The sequence below is a fragment of the Schistocerca serialis genome, chromosome 1 (assembly GCF_023864345.2).
Source record: "Schistocerca serialis cubense isolate TAMUIC-IGC-003099 chromosome 1, iqSchSeri2.2, whole genome shotgun sequence".
Classification (NCBI taxonomy): Eukaryota; Metazoa; Arthropoda; class Insecta; order Orthoptera; family Acrididae; genus Schistocerca; species Schistocerca serialis.
This window is the reverse complement of record NC_064638.1, coordinates 1,240,035,514-1,240,058,319: the sequence shown is the minus strand read 5'-3', so window position 1 is coordinate 1,240,058,319 and position 22,806 is coordinate 1,240,035,514. Positions and strand designations below refer to the sequence as shown.

At 41.3% G+C, this 22,806-nt stretch overlaps 1 protein-coding gene across 1 annotated transcript in view; it reads left to right on the top strand.

Moving 5' to 3' along the window:
- Positions 1–22,806, top strand: part of LOC126419244 (lachesin-like) — a 325,544-nt gene that overhangs the window by 112,623 nt on the left and 190,115 nt on the right. Inside the window, exon 2 of the mRNA XM_050086393.1 lies at positions 16,381–16,588. Within this exon, the coding sequence (XP_049942350.1) occupies positions 16,381–16,588 (208 nt within the window). The remainder of the gene's footprint in view (positions 1–16,380; positions 16,589–22,806) is intronic.

Genomic DNA, 22,806 nt, shown 5'->3' with positions numbered 1-22,806 from the left:
TTTCATTCTCTGCTTTCGTATGGCATCATATTCTGGGTTAACTCATCATTGAGTAAAAATGTGTTCATTGCACAAAAGCGTGTAATCAGAATAATTGCTGGAGCTCATCCAAGATCATCCTGCAGACACTTATTTAAAGAGCTAGAGATCTTCACTGTAGCCTCACAATATATATATATATATATATATATATATATATATATATATATATATTCACTTATGAAATTTGTTATTAACAATCCGAAATAATTCAAAAGTAATAGCAGTGTACATGGCTACAACACAAGGAGAAAGGATGATCTTCACTACTCAAGGTTAAATCTAACTTTCGCTCAGAAGGGGGTAAATTATGCTGCCACAAAAGTCTTTGGTCACTTACTTAACAGCATCAAAAGTCTGATAGATAGCCATATAGCATTTAAAAGGAAATTAAAATAATTTCTTAATGACAGCTCCTTCTACTCATTAGATGAATTTTTGGATATAGTAAGTGGGAAATTTAAACAACCCCCACAAAAAAAAACATTAAATATATTAAGTGTCCTGTAATATTTTGTGTAATGTAGTATCTTGTATAGACACCTTTTATTAACCAGACACGTTCCACATCATTATGAAGTGACGTATTCATGATCTGTGGAACAAGTACTAATCTAATCTAATCTGATCTAATCTACTGAATGTCTGTAATCAAAACTTCACAAATATGTGTCCAAGGTTTCAGAGTTTTATGTAGGATAGTTTAACAAATCTATGCAGTCGAAATACGTATATCCTTTGAAGCGCCCTTTATTACAAACGAGACTACATTTCCTCAACTGAAATTCCTTTATCTCCGGCGTTCGATTTATTTTCATTGTTTGGCAACTATTTATACTAAATGTATTGTCGGATGCTCTTCATATCACCAAAATCATCGTTTATCGTCATTTAAATTTAGCATAAATCTCGTGATAACCATCCGGAGATTAATCGTGTAAACTTTGTCCTCTGCGTTACCGTATCTTATCTCCTTGTGTATCGTGTTTGCTAAGACGCATCGGGCACTACCCTGGCAGTTGCTTAAAGGAGCAAGGTAAACAATCTATGAAAGCTCGCTCGTGCTGTTATCTGTTCCATACCTTTGACTGCCAATCCGGTGTTCGGATTCCATCCGGAAGGGTCTGACCTCCTTCTCTCGTCAGTTAAAGCTATCCGCGTTAAGATATACGAGCACGTTTCTCCGTGAGATATATGAAACGCTGCGTTACCAGTTAATACACATTTATATTTTGTTGTTTGATTAGACGTTATCGTATAATTTAGCTTCTATATTGATTTATTCTATTTCCACCGTCACTTCAGATTCTAATTCGAAATCACTGCCTTTTAGTGTTTTTCTTCTTTATTCATTTTTTTCTATCCTTTCAAATTTTTGCATACAACAAAAATGACACCGTGATACACTTCATTCTCTTGATTTTTAGCTGTTCTTTCGTTTGATTAGACGTTATCGTATAATTTAGCTTCTATATTGATTTATTCTATTTCCACCGTCACTTCAGATTCTAATTCGAAATCACTGCCTTTTAGTGTTTTTCTTCTTTATTCATTTTTTTCTAGCATTTCAAATTTTTGCATACAACAAAGATGACACCGTGATACACTTCATTCTCTTAATTTTTAGCTGTTCCTTCCCACTTCCATCGTTAGGCAATATAAGTTTCGCCGATCACTGTTGCTTTCCACCTCTCCTATTTTGCTTGTACATTCTCGTCCTCACAGCCTATTACTTATTCAAATGGTTCGAATGACTCTGAGCACTATGGGACTTAACATCTGAGGTTATCAGTACCCTAGAACTTATAACTACGTAAACCTAACTAACCTAAGGACATCACACACCCGCCCGAGGCAGGATCGACCCTACGACCGTAGTGGTCGCGCGGTTCCAGACTGAAGCGCCTAGAACTGCTCGGCCACAACATTACTTATTCAGGTGACGAGAATACACTTATTTGTAACACCTCTCCATAGCTTGGTTTGCAAGTGCAGTGTGTTAATCATATTTTTCTATATCGCTACGTCTAAAACATACTGATTGCTTACGTTTGTGCTTTCGAAACGCTGCAGAGCTGTATAACGTTTTTCAAACGCACGATTACACTCAACTCATACCCACCTGTAGGAAGACAGTTGTCTGCACTACTCAAAAACGTATAGACTATGAGGCTTCCTTCAGCTGTGGAACACTGCATGTACTCTATTTTTGGACAACGATAAAGTGTATTTTGAGTTGTTATTACTTCGTACACTGTTGCTTTGCCTTCATATTCAGCATAGTGACTTAATTGAGAAATTATACTGGCTTACTGGAAAAATTATAGAGTTTTGTGCCAGCTGGAGGCTGCTCCTTGACCACGGGTTAGCCGGAACATAGCGTTTTTCACGGTATTGCGACTCCAAGGCCACCCTGAGAACTCGCCGCCGAGTGTAAGCTTTCTATAAAAACTTTATCTATGAATGAATGTACTTAATATTCTTTTTTTTTCAAAATCTTTCCCCTCGTGTAACGTGTCCTTCAGATACCGTATTCAGCTGCAGAGTCATGCTGACTGTTGATTGGCCGTGTGCTACACATGTGAACAGTATCGTGAAACAAAACTTTAAATACTGGATTTTAAATAATGGAAGCTAATGTAATTAAATGTCGAAAGTAACTAATTATGTACTCGGTGATAAGTATTTAACTGAAAATGAAGTTCATTATGAAAGTTATGTGACATCAATCGCTATTTATGACATGAAATGTCCACAAAAATAAAATATTGCTCTACTCAGAAGATAAATAAGTGTCTGAGATTACCTAAACTGCCACTGTAGATCTGCTTGTTTAGCACAACACCTCGTAATTTTGGCTGCGAACTGTTTTTTTATACGAATGCAAACTGAAATCTGTCCTGAAATAAAAGTAATTCACCTCGTGGTTAGTATGTGGCTTTGTATCTGGTGTACTGACTTTCTTGAAAGAAATAAGCGGATGCAGCAGCTAAAGGAAAGAAAGCTATTCACTACAAAATTTATTTTGCTTGTCAGAAGCAGTCTGTGGCTTTGTGTGGCGTTGGGTGCATACCATACACGACAGAATATGCAAAACTTTACTGAGAACGCTAGTGGAGGGTTTTACTATATGGAAAGCCGTTCTTGAGCAATTAAACTCCGATTCTTGTCACTTAAGGCTGTATTACACAAAAGACACGAAATCTTTTCTCAATAGAAAAGTTACAGACGTTGCAAGCAGTTGTGTTATTTGTGAGATAAGGGAAACAAAGATGTCAAATTAAAAAATAATCACGGACAGTGTTAGTTATCTAACGGACAAAGATTTCCTTCACTTAATAGTTCTAAGAAACAAACATTTCAGTCTTGTACAAGCATTAGTTTACCTTAAACAATTGCTCCAAAAATGTCCTCTGCGTCAGTAGAACCAATAAAATATGTTTACAAACGAGTTTTCATGTCCAAAATTCGACGCGCAAGTCGTCGAAGTTGCGTCAAATCGAAAGACTTGCACCGGGCGAACGGTCTACCCGACAGGAGGCCCTAGTCACATGACACATTTATCTCCAAAATAAACTATTGTAGATAATTTATCTCACAGTAACACATATCAAATCTGCAAGAACTCAATTGCTCACTATTATGCCTCAAATAAGAATGGCCCAACGATGCACAACTGACTGGCAACCAAGCCAATCAGAGATAAGCTTAAACAAAGAGTCTAGGATCCTACTCACCTGTAGTGCAGCGAGCTCACTCATCTATGTCCCAGACCACTAAAAGCATATTATTTACAACGGCAGAAAACGTATGAATTCCTCACAACAGGCATCTTTTAAAAGAGCATGGTCAGCTTCGAGATGGCCTTATTTTTCATGGAATGAAGTCTGTCACGGAAGGAGTTGTCATCACTTAACATTCCCGGCTGAGATGCCGTGGTCCATACATAAGACTCCCACCTGACGTTTCCCCTTCGGCTAGGGAAGGCATTCTCCGAGGACAGTCGGCGAACTGCAACGAGAGCGCTAGTGAGCACCGTGTGTATAGGCCATCCAGAGGGAGCTGCTGTCAATCACGTGACGTCGGCTGTGCTATGATCTCTGATATTGCCAACTTTCTCAGTTGAAACTAATCGATTGTCACTCTGTTGCTGCAATGTTGACACCCATATCTTATCCAGCTTAATGGCTTCATCTTTTCTATTAAAATTATTGCAGTGTTTGGCAATCTCAATGCCCTCTCCATACATTCGCGTATAATAATGTGACGTCTTTGCTATGACGGCCGTCTCACTAAACATTATTTCATGATCACCTTCCTGAAACACATGTTCCGCTACAGCCGATTTATCAGTATGCCCGAGGCGGCAGTTCCTTTCATGTTCACCCAGACGGGTGTTGACGCTCCTTTTTGTTGTGCCTATGTAGACCTTTCCACAACTGCACGGAATTTTATAGACACCTGGTGTAGCTAGAGGATGTCGTTTATCTTTTGCGGATTTTAAACATTCTTTTATTTTCGTAGTGGGTCTGAAAACAGTTTCCACATCGTACTTGCTTAAAATTTTTGCAGTACGATGCGTGACCTTACTGGTGAATGCTAAGGGTTGGTGTCGATCCTTTCCGTGCAGTTGTGGAAAGGTCTATATAGGCACAACAAAAAGGAGCGTCAACACCCGTCTGGGTGAACATAAAAGGAACTGCCGCCTCGGGCATATTGATAAATCGGCTGTAGTGGGACATGTGTTTCAGGAACGTGATCATGAAATGATGTTTAGTGAGACGACCGTCGTAGCAAAGACGTCGCATTATTATGCGCGAATGTACAGAGAGGCCATTGGGATTCCCAAACACTGCAATAATTTTAATAGAAAAGATGAAGCCATTAAGCTGGATAAGACATGGATGTCAACATTGCAGCAACAGTGTGACAATCGATTAGTTTCAACTGAGAAAGTTGGTAATATCAGAGATCACAGCACAGCCGACGTCACGTGATTGACAGCGAAGGCCTCTGAATGGCTTATATATATGGTGCTCACTAGTGCTCTCGTTTCACCCTCGACCGTCGCCTCTCCTGGACTCCCCATCTCCGGACAATCCAAGCCAAGGCACGCTCCCGACTCCATCTTCTCAAGCTCCTTTCCGGCCGTACGTGGGGTCTGGACCCCTCCACCATCCTCCACACCCATAAATTCCTCATCCGCCCTATCCTTTGTTACGCCCATCCGCCCTGGGTCTCCGCCCCCCCCCTACCTTTTATAAATCCCTTCAAATCCTTGAACACCATACTCTCCGCCTCGCCTATCGCATCTGTCTCCCCTCCGCCACGCGGATCCTGTACGATCTCATCCCCTTCCCCCACCTCCTCCTTTTTCTTGAAAGGATACGGATCCTGTACACCTCCCGCAAACTCGATCCTCCTCATCTGGTTGTCTCCCCCATCCTCTCCCACCCCCACCCGCTGCCGCTCCTGTATTCCCACGTCCCACCCGGTCTCCATCTCTCCACCCTCCTTACTCTCTCCCAAGGTGGCTTCCGCCAGCTCCCCCTCCCTGATGATGTCCTCCTTCCCTCCATCTACCCCTCCTACCAACTTTGATCCTCCCTCCCTCTTTCTGTGTCTGTTCCTTTGGGCACCCTCCCTCCCTCCTCCCTTTCTCCCCACTCCTCCCCCAGGCCTCACCTCCCTTGTCGCTCTACTCCTCCTCCCATCTCCTCAGCCATTGGCATCTTTGTTCTTCCATCTCCACCCCCACTCACCCTTCTTCCCCTCTTGGCAGGTCCCCGGACTCGCACACGCTATGTGGACTTTCGCGTGCCGGAGATCATCGCCATCAGTGTCTCGTGTGTGTGACGTCGTTTTGTGTTTTTGGTGTTCGCCGTCACGCGTCTACGTTCATCAGTGTTATGTGCGCCGTGTCAACGTGTTTTCAGTGTCGTTATCGTCCAGTGCGAACGGCTCCGTGTTTTTTGTGTATCTGTGACCACTATTTTTTGCCCGTCACTATGTTCTTTCTAATTCTCCATTCTGTGTACTATTATCGTTACCACAATGGCTGATGAGCGGCGTAGCATGCCGCTGACAGCCTACCTGATTGTTCAGGTATTAAAATAACAATAAAGGAAAAACAAAAAAAAGTGCTCTCGTTGCAGTTCGCCAATTGTCCTCGGAGGATGCCTTCCGTAGTCAAAGGCGAAACGTCATGGGAGAGTCTTATGTATGGACCACGGCATCTCAGCTGGGAAATGTTAAGTGATGGCTTTATTTTTGTTTACAACCAATGGTGTCGATGTCTCGCACCTACTCTCACTGTCCAGTTATCAGTGAACTACTAACATACCGCCTTTTGCTCTTTTGATCCTGGCTTTTTTTTCCGGGAGCGCAGTTTCGATTCCTGGCTGTGTTGGAGATTTCCTCCGGTCAGGGATGGAGTGTTTGTGTAGTATTGGTCATCATCATTTCATCCTCATCGACGCTCAAGTCGCTGAAGTGGCGTCACCTCCAAAGACTTGCACCGGGATACCAGGTCTACCTGCTGGGAGGCTCTCGCCACGCATCATTTCATTCTTTTGACCCGAAACCAGTAAAACTGTTGCATCTGGCATTCCGCTTTGTACAATTATTGTGCTGTTGTACATTATGCTTCCGAAGTATTAATACGATTTTACAAGTTTTCTACATGAATGAAGACAGAAACTTGGAGTGAATGTTAGCTTATACCTCTAAAACTTAAGTAGTAAAAGAGGTCTGCTATTTGGAGAGCAAAATAACTGATGATTGTCGAAGTAGAGAGGATATAAAATGTAGACTGGCAATGGCAAGGAAAGCATTTCTGAAGAAGAGAAATTTGTTAACATCGAGTATAGATTTAAGTGTCAGGAAGTCGTTTCTGAAAGTATTTGTATGGAGTGTAGCCATGTATGGAAGTGAAACATGGACGATAAATAGTTTGCACAAGAAGAGAATAGAACCTTTCGAAATGTGGTGCTACAGAAGAATGCTGAAGATTAGATGGGTAGATCACATAACTAATGAGGAAGTATTGAATAGGATTGGGGAGAAGAGAAGTTTGTGGTACAACTTGACTAGAAGAAGGCATCGGTTGGTAGGACATGTTCTGAGGCATCAAGAGATCACCAGTGTAGTATTGGAGGGCAGCGTGGAGGGTAAAAATCGTAGAGGGAGACCAAGAGATGAATACACTAAGCAGATTCAGAAGGATGTAGGTTGCAGTAGGTACTGGGAGATGACGAAGCTTGCACAGGATAGAGTAGCATGGAGAGCTGCATCAAACCAGTCTCAGGACTGAAGACCACAACAACAACAACAACAACAACAACCTCTAAACCAAAAGTTTACCTTGGTACAAGCTGTAATTTGCCGTTTCATGATGTCGCCAGTACCCAATTCAGTTACAAGTGTGCGGCGTAACTTTCGTCGAGAGCACACCACGGCACCTCCTTCAGCTCTGCGCATTCGACGGTGGTACCAGCAGGTTAAAGATATTGGTTCTTTACGTAAAGGAAAATCTCTGGTCACCATCGTGTCCTCGTTTAACATGTAAAGTACAATTAACAGTGTTGCATGAATTCCATCGTACTCTTCGCGTCTTGTCGCCCCTGAGGTGACCATTCTTTATCAGTCTGTCTGGCGTGTTTAACGGTGACAGCCGTATTTCAAACACTATCGAGTTTCTACATGCTATCTGAACACGACACACATTTATTAATGAACGAGCGAAAGAGCTTGCTACACCATGGAACCACATGATTTGACAACTTACAATTTTTGTCGAAGGTGGTTTGTTTACAATTTTCGTCAAGGTGGTTTACCTGCATACGCTGAAATTTGCCTCGAATTTTTATTTTAATTTATGTAAAAGATGTATTCTTATGAACTTGGATCAATCTTTGTTGAACACTTTGTATTTTTCGTGAAACGTTCTTATAACAGCACGTTGATGACATACAGACAGATGTGACTTACATCCAACTGACGTAGTACAAACTACAGGAATGTTAATATGTCTAATGCAGTCATGCACCATGTAGCTGTGTAGTATGAAAAAGTTTTCGTAGTATTTATATTATGCTAGTTAGACAGTGTAATTATCGCAGATTAAGCAATACCTAAACTGGCGAAGGAATGTGAAATATTCGCGTCAACTTGTAAGCAATCTCCTACGTTCTGTTTTTATCAGTTGGATTACATTCAAGTAAGTTTACTCAAACAAAACCTAACTACCGCGTTCTCTGATTACTCTAGAACACATTGTCCTTGAGATGGCCCCACAAGAAGAAATCTGGGGACGACAGGTCCCGTGGTGTGTGAGCCACAGACTTTTAGAGATTAATCGACCATTGAAGATCTCGAGCAACATCGTCGTCGTTTCATTGGACGAGTGATACTTCTCACCGCCTTGGTGAAACCAACAGTATCGTTAATTAACTTCAAGTACGGCAATAAAGTGACTCATGATGTCTGTATAAAAACCTGAAGCAACAGTTGTGTTAAAAAATATTCGTCCAGCAATTCACTGCCTCGATACGGCACGCCACACTCCATTGTTTCGTGTGTGATGTTTTGTCTCTTGCAGTGATGGAGGGTTATTGGCTGCCGAAATTCGAGTGCTCTGGCTGCTGTCATATCCTTTTATACGGAACCATTCTTCATTACACAAAAGCGTGTTGCTTTGCTTATTTTTGACTTTATTAATAATTAATTTCTTAAAATATTGCCAATTGACGAACGCGCTTTCCTGAAACCAAGGTACGCAGTTCTTGAAGTAGTCCAATATGCCGCAACGTTTAGTGGCTGTGTGGCAAAATGAACAAAATGCTCCAAGCTGCTGAGACAACAGACGAAGTGGTTTATCGGGAGATCGCACCAGACACTGCGGAGACACTCCACAAATTCCGATGTTGACACATCAGCCTGACGGCTTCGAGACCTTCCATTAACGCTTCCCGTTTCACGAAAACGTTTCACAGCGTCATAAAATGTTGTTTTCCGTCCAACAGGGACATCTGGGGACTACACGTGGAACAACTCATCGAATCGCTTGTGTGATTTCACCGTGAAGTAGGCATCCTATAACGCTACCCTCTGCTCTTGCCTGAGCATCGTGGTGGATTAAGTAGCCGTCACCTACCACCACGGACAAAGCATATGTGTAGAGCGGGCAGATGATGCATTACTAGTCAACGTTTCCCAGGGTCACCGCCACGAACAACAATCTAACAATAAAAAATCAACACCACAGAGAAATGGTTATTATTCTTTAAACACACTGTACAGAATTTATTTTTGAATGGTGGACCCATTTTCAAAAATTCGTATGTATTCAAGTACAAATACAAACTGAACAACCTTTATACGAACGAAAAGAGGAAATTTCAAAGATTTTGACGGGCAGCGGTGATGCTTTCAGAAGCGGCCGGTAGAGTTCGTGTGGCAGTAGGGCTGTCATTCCGTTTCACTGTCAGTTGTGAGTGAGATGGCGACTGTGGAGCACAATGTTTTCTGCATTCTTGAATTCGCGAAAAGTGAGTCGCAAATTGCAGTGTCGCGGACATTTCGTACGACATTCAGTATTCAGCCACCAGCTCGCAAAGGCATTAACCGTTGGTTTAAGCAGTTTAAACAGAGTGGGAGTGTGTGCAAAAGAAAAAGCACAGGCAGACCGCGTATGTCATAGGATACTGTCCTTCAGATCCAAGAAAGTTTTGTGCGCAGTCCCAGTAAGTCTACCAATACAGCCAGTCGAGAACTTGGAATATCTCAACCAACTGTATGGAAAGTTCTGAGACGAATTTGGTGTACAAGCCCTACCGATTACAACTCGTGAAGGCTCTCAACCCCAATGACAAACAGAAGCGTCGCGCATTTTGTGGTTATGTGCTAGCAAAGATGGAGGATGCGTTTCTACAGCTTGTAACTCTTAGCGCTGATGCGACGTTACACCTCAGTAGAAAACTCAACAGACACAATGTTCGCATATCAGGTTTGGAAAATTCACATTCACCATTGTAACACGAAATAGACTCACCGAAGATCAACGTGTTCCTTGCTGTATCCCATACAAAGGTTATATGGACCATTTTTCTTTGAGAAAATAACTGTACATACATGATGGAACAACGGCTCTTCCCTCAAGTTATGGAAGATTACCAGGACTTCACTTTCCAACAGAATGGAGCTCCGCCCCATTACCATCATGATGTACGAGGCGTTTTGAATGACTCCCTTTCTCAGTACTGGATGGGTCGCCGGGACCCGGCTCTGCACTTCTGGCCACCGAGATCTCCTGATCTCACACCCTGCGACTATTTCTTATGGGGAAGCTGTTTACGTCCCGCGTCTACCAACCACTGTGAGCGATCTACGGAACTCGATCACTGCGATAGTAACAACAGGTGCGATTTTGCGTGTATAGGGTGAGTTTGGCTACCGCGTCGATGTTCGCTGTGCATTCAACGGTGGCCACACTGAACATTTATAAGATTTATACATTTCTCAGATTAAATAGTAATTAATTACAAATTATTAAATTTCATAAATTGATATCAAACATTATAAAAAACTTTGAAACTTCGTCTTTTCATTGGTACAAAGCTTGTTCGTTTTGTATTTGTACTTGAATAAATACGAAGTTTTGAAAATGTGTCCATCATTTAGTATAACCCTGTATAAATGTTTATGGCTCTGACTTTAGCTGAATCACACTAAAATATCCTTTCATGAACGTAGTTGAGACACATGAATAATATGTCAACGCCATTCTTATAAAGGAATGGTTGTAAGTGAAGAATAAAAGTCAGTTACCTGTTCTATCTCAATAATAATGGACATACGTATACACTTGACTAAATTCTATGAATGCACAATCTTCCTAAAAGTACCTGCCCTAACCTACACACACACACACACACACACACACACATACACACACACATATATATATATATATACACTCCTGGAAATGGAAAAAAGAACACATTGACACCGGTGTGTCAGACCCACCATACTTGCTCCGGACACTGCGAGAGGGCTGTACAAGCAATGATCACACGCACGGCACAGCGGACACACCAGGAACCGCGGTGTTGGCCGTCGAATGGCGCTAGCTGCGCAGCATTTGTGCACCGCCGCCGACAGTGTCAGCCAGTTTGCCGTGGCATACGGAGCTCCATCGCAGTCTTTAACACTGGTAGCATGCCGCGACAGCGTGGACGTGAACCGTATGTGCAGTTGACGGACTTTGAGCGAGGGCGTATAGTGGGCATGCGGGAGGCCAGGTGGACGTACCGCCGAATTGCTCAACACGTGGGGCGTGAGGTCTCCACAGTACATCGATGTTGTCGCCAGTGGTCGGCGGAAGGTGCACGTGCCCGTCGACCTGGGACCGGACCGCAGCGACGCACGGATGCACGCCAAGACCGTAGGATCCTACGCAGTGCCGTAGGGGACCGCACCGCCACTTCCCAGCAAATTAGGGACACTGTTGCTCCTGGGGTATCGGCGAGGACCATTCGCAACCGTCTCCATGAAGCTGGGCTACGGTCCCGCACACCGTTAGGCCGTCTTCCGCTCACGCCCCAACATCGTGCAGCCCGCCTCCAGTGGTGTCGCGACAGGCGTGAATGGAGGGACGAATGGAGACGTGTCGTCTTCAGCGATGAGAGTCGCTTCTGCCTTGGTGCCAATGATGGTCGTATGCGTGTTTGGCGCCGTGCAGGTGAGCGCCACAATCAGGACTGCATACGACCGAGGCACACAGGGCCAACACCCGGCATCATGGTGTGGGGAGCGATCTCCTACACTGGCCGTACACCACTGGTGATCGTAGAGGGGACACTGAATAGTGCACGGTACATCCAAACCGTCATCGAACCCATCGTTCTACGATTCCTAGACCGGCAAGGGAACTTGCTGTTCCAACAGGACAATGCACGTCCGCATGTATCCCGTGCCACCCAACGTGCTCTAGAAGGTGTAAGTCAACTACCCTGGCCAGCAAGATCTCCGCATCTGTCCCCCGTTGAGCATGTTTGGGACTGGATGAAGCGTCGTCTCACGCGATCTGCACGTCCAGCACGAACGCTCGTCCAACTGAGGCGCCAGGTGGAAATGGCATGGCAAGCCGTTCCACAGGACTACATCCAGCATCTCTACGATCGTCTCCATGGGAGAATAGCAGCCTGCATTGCTGCGAAAGGTGTATATACACTGTACTAGTGCCGACATTGTGCATGCTCTGTTGCCTGTGTCTATGTGCCTGTGGTTCTGTCAGTGTGATCATGTGATGTATCTGACCCCAGGAATGTGTCAATAAAGTTTCCCCTTCCTGGGACAATGAATTCACGGTGTTCTTATTTCAATTTCCAGGAGTATATATATATATATATATATATATATATATATATATATATATATGCGTTTACGCTATTAATTATGATAGACACTGATATATATACAGTTGAAAGTACACGATACTGGAAGCAAAAAAGGCTCAGTAAAGATGAGGTCGAAAATGCATACTTGAGAGCTGTGCTCGTAACTTTTAAGGTATGCCTTTTAGAGCACACGTTTTCTCGACTTTTTTTTCTTATTTTGATCCATACTACCTCCTCCCAAAATATGGAAAGCAAAGAACTTGCAGTAGAAGAGATTTGTTTCACAATACAGAAGATGAAAAATTGCTTGTAGCTCTTAAGGTATGCATTTTCGACCCTGTGTTTACTGATACTTTTTAGTTCTAGTATCGTATGCTTTCAACTGAATGCGTTTATGCCATTAATTACGATGAACCCTGTATATGTCCGGTAAAACTTTCACGATAACAGACATTACAATTACAAATTGATATGTTGAGTGCAGTGATAGTTTACTAAAACTGGTATCTCGGCCGAAGGTACTATGAACATCACATGAGATAGCTCGATACTGATTACAAGTAGCTACTCGGTGATAAAGATATCAAAATTTTAAGGACGTAGCAACCTTAGAACCTTTGAAAAGAGAAAATATCGAATAAACCAAGCTTACTACTTATTTATATTCACAACGATTTCCGAAGGTATCAACCTCCATCATCAGGTGGATTTGCTTGCGTCAGTATGAGATATACGTGTGTGTTGCGCTAGGATTTTGGACTAACTTGTGGCACTGCCTAGTGGAGGAAAGAAACACTGTCAACATGGTTTTAGGGAGGCTTTTTACTAAGAACTAGAAGTATATCTAAAGCTGATAATAAACAATTCAAGTGGAATACCTTCAGTGGTCACAGGCTCCTTTATCTACCGTAACACATCACGCGTAAACTGTCATATTTTGTAAACAAAGATGATGCCTGAGAAGTACTAGGTATGAAGAACATTTAGGAAAAGGGAAACATTATCTCGATGTACAAAGAGTTAATATCACAACAGTACTACTGTTTTGGAATGATTTAAAGGATTGTAGAGATCTTAGTTTAAATCTTTCAAGGGGTATACAAATCCTTTTTCGTCAATTTTATGTAGATTGGGTTTCATACTCGTTTTATACTCATTTATATCATCAGGTGACATGTTTCAAACTTTAAGTAGAATAATTGCGTTACCAAAAGTGATGAAATTATACATAAATAACAATTTTGGCTGGGTTTCAGAGGTAGGGATGGAAGGATGGAGACAGAGAGAGAGAGAGAGAGAGAGAGAGAGAGAGATTCAGATATAGGGTGAAAGGAGAGATTGTAGGAGAGCAAACTTTGCCAGTGCTGGGGGTTCTTAAGATTATATCTGTTACGTGTAATGACAAAGTACATGTTGGAGTAAATCATTCCTTAATGATTCAAAAGTATGCAGACAGCTATACCATATATTCTGTTAGTCATTACACATAACAGATAAAATCTTAAGAAATCCTTGCACTGGTACAGTTTGCTCTCCTACAGTCATTCCTTTCATCTCGTATCTGCACATCTCTCTCTCTGCCTCCATCCTTTCATCCCTATCTCTAAATCCCAGTCAGAATAGTTATTTATGCATAATTTTACCATTTTTGGCAACATAATTATTGTACTTAAAGAATGCAACATATCACCTGTTTATGTAACTGAATAAAGTATAAACTAACATGAAATTAAAGATATATGAGTTTGACAAAAATTTATTTGTATACCCCTTGAAATATTTAAGCAAAGATCTCCACAAACCTTTAAATCTCATTTTAGAATAATAATGTTCTTGTAATATTTACTATTTCGAGATAATGTTTCTCTTTCGCTATATGTTCTTTGCAACTAAAAGTTCCGATACACAATCTTTGTTTACACAGTATGACAGTTTATATTTGATATGTTAAGCTAGAGAAAGGAGCATCTGACCACTGGAGGTATTCTACTTCACTTGTTTTGCTTTCACGTTTAGATAGGTGTTAAATGTTCAGTCGAAAACCTCACCAAAAGGATGTTCTGAAATAGTGCATTTGTTTCTCCACTAAACAGTAACAAATTATCCCGAAATCGTAACACAAAACGCACATATACCATACCAACACACGTAAATTAACTTGACGATGGAGATTTAAACCTTCGAAATGCGTTATGGATATAGATATAAAGGGAATGGTAATAGTAAGCATGTCGTTTCATTCGATATCAATAACAGTTACTGTAAAGAGTAACCTGAAATGTTCAGATTTACAGAAAAAATATGAAATTTTATTGAAATCATAATTATGGCCACCATGACGCACACAACATTCGTGTGTCAAACACCTAACGCAGTGATTTTATAAGTGCAACGTTTAAACAAAGAGGAAAAATATGTGATGAAAAATTATTGATACTGGCTGACCAAACGGGAAAGTGATTATTCAAGTGCCCAGCTATTCGTATCGATTAATACAAGCAAAACTTTGTACTGTGTTTCAAAAGTCCCCCGACTTAGCTAACCGCGAACGTATTGTCTCAACAAATATACTGCTCGATAATGATGCGAAAACACTGTGAACACTACTACATCAAGCCTTGAAACACCAACGAGAAAATAGGCACGCATTTATAGCACGAGATCTGTAAGTGAACAACAGACTCCGTACAATCAGATCGAACGTTCTCCAATAGACTATGTGTCGCATTTTCCTGATTAGCCCCTTATTCGCGTTTGATTGTTAGAAGTATGAATTAGCTAATGGTAATTACTTTCAACGTCGATATAGGTACTTTGTTCGTATCAGTTTTTCCTATATTTTCTGAGATGCATTCGCCGACCTTTTCAGACACACCTTGTAGTTTGTCTTATGGAAACTCATAGTCAGTCCTTCTAAAACCAAAGTCAGCAGTTTTCGCTTAAATAACAGAGCAGCAGATCGTAAACTAGAGGTACGTATGAATCAAACAGTTTTTCCCTACCAGAGTCACCAACTTATGTTGAAATGGCACTTGATAGAACACTATCTTTCAGGAAGCATATCGGAAAACCTTCTTGCAAAATAAACACACGAAAGATATGTATTTAGCTCCCCAGTAATAACAGGAGAAATTAGCACATTCTCTTCAAACTTCTGTTCTTGTTTTAGTGTTTTCTACGGCAGAATGGATTTCTCTCATGTGGTTGAACAGTCTTCACGTAAATAAGATAGACACAGCTAGCACAACTATGGGAATCGTCTGCTGGACCATAAGAACTGCTCCACTATGCTGGGGTTCAACACTCAGCCACACAGCCCCTCCTCTGTTAAGATGAAGCCCGGTATAAAAAATATTCCAAAATAATGAATAACCTTCAGCTTTCCGTCCACCAAGGTGCTCTCGAATTGAGAACAGACTCCCTTCCAGAAACCCAGTCCTGTGACTGGCCCAACAGCTTAGTGATGGAAACTTCACCACTCGACAGAAAATGGCGTGAGTGAAACAGGGGCTAAGAATACTTCATCTGAAGTACCACATCGTACTGACCCTCTGCAGGGACCCACGTGCGCTGAAATTCCCCGGTGCGAGTGGAGGAATGTAAATGGTATCCGAACAGGACATGGAGTGTGTGCGTACAACCTGCGCAAAAGGGATGAAGCACAGATCCAGTGCATCTGGTGTATTGTCGAGGAGTGTAGTTTGAGAATTTACCTGGATGATCGAAACGCCCTTCTCGTGGCTATACCATCAAGCCTTCACAGGATAAAAAGGCTCAGCGTTAGCATGTAACATCTGTACGTTCGTTTAATATGTCATACAAGTGTGTATTTATGCCATGTTTTCCTCTAGCATCTTTGAAGGATTTTTTTTCCTTGTGCGACGTGACGCACAATATTACAGTGCAGAGCATCTACATCTAGGGTTCTGCGTCCTGCTCGCAGGTGGCGTGGATCCACATCGACCGGCAGATGATCATGACGATCCACCGGCACGTGATCGCGCGCGTTCCTCGCTTCAGCGTGTCGCACGACAACCAGAAGACGTGGCTGCTGCACGTCAGCGACGTGCAGCAGGAGGACCGCGGCTTCTACATGTGCCAAGTCAACACCAACCCCATGATCAGCCAGACCGGCTACCTGCAGGTCGTGGGTGAGTTGCCTACACACTGCGCATGTTACACTCTATCCATTCTGGATGACAAAATGCAAATATGATTTAAATTAGCGATTTAACTGAGTGTAATATGCAACCAGTCCCTTTTTGTACTTTGATACGAGTTGCTGTGCCATTAACTAATACTGAAGCCACGGCCAGCTCTTCATAATGTGGCTAGTTGTGCTGGCGGAAATTACGGAAATAAATTCGAATAATTTTCACCAGCTCCACGACTCTAACGCCCTGCTGCACACGTTCCAATTAATCTTTCTGTATTACGTTCATCTGAAGATGAGTCTGCAATGACTTGACGTTAATGGTACAACAAATCGCATCAAAATACAAAAAAGCGTCTGGATGCATTTTATATCCACATAATTCGCCTAGTTGTCTTTGTTAGGTTAGATGTACTTTTCATTCCAATTGATCCATAGTGAGGAGATCCTCTGGGATGTAGAGCAAGTCATAAAATACACTACTGGCCATTAAAATTGGTACACCACAAAGTCGACGTGCTACAGACGCGAAATTTAACCGACAGGAAGAAGATGCTTTTCAGAGCATTCACACCAGGTTAACGCCGGTGGCGACACCTACAACGTGCTGACATGAGGAAAGTTTCCAACCGATTTCTCATACACAAACAGCAGTTGACCGGCTTTGCCTTGTGAAACTTTGTTGTGATGCCTCGTGTAAGGAGGAGAAATGCGTACCATCACGTTTCCGACATTGATAAAGGTCGGATTGTAGCCTATCGCGATTGCGGTTTATCGTATCTCGACATTGCTGCTCGCGTTGGTCGAGATCCAATGACTGTTAGCAGAATAAGGAATCGGTGGGTTCACGAGGGTAACACGGAACGCCATGCTGGATCCCAATGGCCTCGTATCACTAGCAGTCGGGATGACAGACATCTTATCCGCATTGCTGTAACGGATCGTGCAGCCACGTCTCGATCCATGAGTCAACAGATGGGGATGTTTGCAAGACAACAACCATCTGCATGAACAGTTCGACGACGTTTGCAGCAGCATGGACTATCAGCTCTGAGAGCATAGCTGCGGTTACCCTTGACGCTGCATCACAGACAGGAGCGCCAGGGATGGTGTACTCAATGACGAACTTGGGTGGCCGGCCGGTGTGGCCGTGCGTTTCTAAGCGCGTCAGTTTGGAACCGCGTGACCGCTACGGTCGCAGGTTCGAATCCTGCCTCGGGCATGGATGTGTGTGATGTCCTTAGGTTAGTTAGGTTTAAGTAGTTCTAAGTTCTAGGGGACTGATGACCTCTCACTAGTTAAGTCCCATAGTGCTCAGAGCCATTTGAACAATTTTTTGAACTTGGGTGCACGATTGGCAAAACGTCAATTTTTCGGATGAATCCAGATTGTGTTTACAGCGTCATGATGGTCTCATCCGTGTTTGATGACATCCGCGGTGAACGCACATTGGAAGCGTGTATTCGTCATCGCCATATTTGCGTATGGGGTGGCACTGGTTACACGTCTCGGTCACCTCTTGTTCGCATTGATGGCACCAGTCACTACTCTTGAAGAACTGTGGTATCGTGTTGAAGCTGCATGGGCTGATGTACCTGTACACGCCATCCAAGCTCTGTTTGACTCAATGCCCAGGTGTATCAAGACCATTATTACAGCCATAGGTGGTTGTTCTGGGTACTGATTTCTCAGGATCTATGTACCCAAATTGCCTGAAAATGTAATCACATGTCAGTTCTAGTATAATATATTTGTCCAATGAATACCACTTATATCATCTGCATTTCTTCTTTATGTAGCAATTTTAATGGCCACTAGCGAAAGAATACACAATAAATACTTACAAAAATAGGAACAGGTATGCTAATGTACCCTTCACAGATCCCACATGAAATTGCCCTTGTGAATGTAGAATCGATAAAAAAAAGTAAATAACTAAAAAAAATTAAACCTATTTACATTTAAAAGGATATAAAACTTGTCAATTTGTCGCCAAATATTAAACATTCAGTACTGTTAGGTGTATGAAAATTCTCAGGTTTAGTGTAGCCACGCCTCATCAAATAAAAAAGTAAAATAAGAAACATTTTACAGTACTACAGCTTGTACATACAATGTAGCAATACTGTACAAAACAGGAGCAGACGCCGGATTGTATAAAATATTAACAATATATGATATAATTAAGAAAATACATGCATCAATCGGTTCTGTTAAGAAATTCATCAATGGAGTAGGAGAGGATGGCCACCAATAAATTCTTTCTACTCTTTTCAGACTGAACTTTATTATATACTTTTTATTGATGTATATTGCTGAACCAAAGTGACTGATTTTAAATCTTCATGAAAGTTATTCTAATTACTATAATTGACTCCACGAACTGAGTTGTCGGCCTAAAAGAAAGAGACATATTTTAATGACAAATTTCATTAAGGAATAAATATATTGGAGAGCAGTAGTTAGTATTTCCAGTTCCTTAAACAGTCCTCTGCTGCAGTACGTTCTTGAGTTCACTCCACACATAATTCGCATTGTACATGTTTTGGTTCGCTTAATTTTAGCTTGACTTGATTATTTACCATAGGAAATAATCCGTTTGGTATTATGGATTGAAAGTAAGCCTTGTACGCTAGCTTTTTCATTTTTGTATCATCTATGTGTGGCAACAATTGCATAGGAAATAAAAATTTACTCAGTTCTGTTGTATGCTCTCCCCAGTTATATTTATTACTTAGCTGTAATCCCAAGAATTTAACACTGTCAACTTCTTCCATCTGATTTTCAACATGTTTTAAGCATATACTTGCAGCAAATCTTTTAGATGTTCTGAACTGCATATAGTATGTTTCCTCAAGGTTTAGAGACAGAATATTGGCTAGAAGCCAAGAAAATTTCATTAGCCGACCACTGTAAGGCTACACTTCACTTACTATTTATTGCAATGTTTGTACCACCTGCAAACAAAACAAGCTTGGCATATGATAATGTTACAGATGATAGGTCACTGATATAAACAAGAAATAGAAAGAGAACCTTGGAGGGCACCAAATGTTATTGGTTGCCAGTCGAATCATGCCTGACAAGATAGTACATGTCTCTTTCTTATTGACATCCTTTGCTTTCTGTCAGAGATAAAAGACATGAACGATTTTGCAGCATTTCCTGTTACAACACAATACTCTAATTCACATAACAAGTATAGCAATTTACACAGACACACGCCTTTGACAGATAAAGAGCTATAACAGTAGTTGTAATTTATTGACTAATGAATTAAGAGCATTCTCGATGTATGTGAAGACACCATTCTTAACATCGAAACCCTTCACAAACCCGAATTGTGACTTGGATAATATTTTATTTGTGGTCCGATGGTTGAGAAGACGAAATTCATCCTCTGTTGAAGCCATGCGTAGTCAACGCTGAATTGTATCTGCTACATGTCGTTCTTATACTTGTTCATTATTTGGTCGCTGTGCACGTGGCGAATTTCCTCGCTAAGTGTTTTCAACATGCGTGTAGCTCTGCCTGTAAAGTTGTTGCGGTGTCGATTTTCTATTTAAGATTAGACTCTTATATGACTCTGCTCTTTATCTTCCCGTGTCTTTCAAATCGTACTGTACCTCAGCGACGCAACGTAATGTGGTTTTCTAGCTGAAAACAAACTACAGGAAATGATATAGTCTTCTCTGGCCTTTGTTACAACATCAGGGTGCAATCTCAATCTTTATATTCATGAATATTTTCTAACACTGCTGTGAAAAAATTAAGGACGAGAGTTACTTTTTCATGATTAACTGCCAAGGTCTATGTCTCGAAGAAAGTTTTACCATACACTGATCGTGCTCGACAATGTCGCTGGGTGCAATGCATGCTCCTAACTCACACCATTTGTAGGTATGTCTGTTATCATATAACATGATCACTTTGGTGGTTCAGGTGTTATGATGTGGAGAGCCGTAATGTTGCATGGACGTACTGGTTCCCAAACCTATGAAACCGGTATACTCACCAATTAGAGCTGTTAGAGAACTGTATTCCTTTCGCATGTGCGTCTTTTAAGTTTGCATTCAGTTCTGACTTCATTTTCATAGATGCCAATGCGCGATCATATCGAACTGCACAGGTGAAGAATCTTTTGAAACATGATCAAATTCGGTGAAGAGACCCATTCTTCCACCTCAAATCCCATCGAAATCTTGTAGCACACATTGGGGATAAGTTTTACACCAAATCCACATGTGCAAACCACTATTGAGCACTTGTCAATCGCACTCAAGGAGAAATAGAGCATCGTACTACAAGAACTCTTTATCAACTTCGTGATCAGTAAGGTAGTACCTCGTGAAACTTGCATTCCCATTCGTAGTGATAGCATCCATATTAGAATCCATGACACCCCATTTGTATTGACAAATGGCGGTGACATCAGTGTAATTAGTGACTTTGAATAAAAGTGTCATTTCATTGAATAAAAGTGTCGTCTCAAGACGTGTTTCTTTGAGTCACTGTCTCTATTATATTGTAGAAGTTCTCTTTATGTATAGTCCAGGTCTCACCGAGCTATGATCTTTGATGGTGACACATCAAGCGAAACTTATTTTCACCCTTAATATTTGCACATGTATGCATAAATATTATGATGGCTCTAGGCCCATTCAGGTTGACACCATTTGGGCAGATTGTTTTACTAGTGTTCATAAATGAGATTATTTACTCGCGGGCGGCGCCAAGCATACTGCCGAACCCAACATTTTCGTTCGACACGTGAATCACCATCAACAGTGTTACATATCTCATTGGGACGCAGAAGGGACATATGTAATTTAGATCGACATCATCTTTTTCACCTTCTGGTGAAATATAAGACGATTGAAACTATCTAACCAAAATTGTATCCTTTTTGTGTGAAAGTATCATTGTTAAGATTGTTCTAAATTAATTATTAACAAACCTGCATCTGACTGCGCATGTGAACTTGTTTCTTGCACTCCTCCATTTTGCCAGAAATGCAGCATGTATGTGACTCAGAAATAAAGTTTAAGAGAATAATACCATTTGTGCAATGGCATTAACTTTTTGCCCTGATGTTTACTTACTGAAATTATATCTTGACTTGAATAATGCTAGTCGTGCAATGGCATAAAATTAGTTATTTGAAATAATTTTGCTCTGATAACGTTAGTTATACCAAAATCGATTTCAAACTATGAACTGCACATATATATTGCATAGGCGCCTCATTTTCTTTACCTTCTTTCGTTGGTGGGTAACTTTCCTTTACTACTCGTTTTCATATTCGATACAGGCACACGATGTGGATTATGATTCATGCTGTTAGATTTAAACGCAATGTTGATCTCAATATATATATTGTTAAAATTATAAGTCATACACAGAACCCACCATTTCCAACATTTTTGTCGCACAAATAACTCTTACAATAAATTTTACAAAACGCTTGCCATGTCGAACCTTGGACATAGAAATCCTAACTCTGAACATTATCTAACAAAAACCATTTTGAAATCATTATATATCTTCTCTCATTTACATGCTAAAGTTTGGTCAGGGGCAGCGAGCGCGACCTGCCTTAACGCTGTCACTGCACGTATGCTTCCTGCTGGCACCTACCTGCAACTCCCTGGAGTTTTACTGTCCATGCCCAGCTCTCTTAACCCTAAAATATCCTCCTACTCAAAGATATTATACTCGTTCCACATTGCAGTTGGCGACTACTGACTATTTTCTGGAGCTACCCTGATCAGACCTTAGCACATACCTTTCATAACCCCCTCGTCCACTGAACCAGAGTTTTGTGGGGGATCTGCGCAGTTAGCACAGATTTCCCCACAAAATTCGTAAAAAATACAATGTATGATACAATACAAAACACAGATAGTATTCCAACTAAAAGAGTATTACACAGCAATAAAATTTACCAGTAGAAACATAGAATGTGAAATAAAATACATAATATCATTAGATTGTCAAATTGCAGTGAATCAAAGAACATCAAAATGTACAAAACATAAACACATAAATGTAGGGCAAAGACATCAGACATTTGGATTATTAAGAGAAGTGCATCAAATACCATCAAAATTTACAAAACAGAGGAAAACAATGTGAGATAAAATCCATAAGATATTTAGATTTTGAATTGTCTGAAATAACATCAAAAGTTATAATCCAAAGATGTTGAATGTCTGG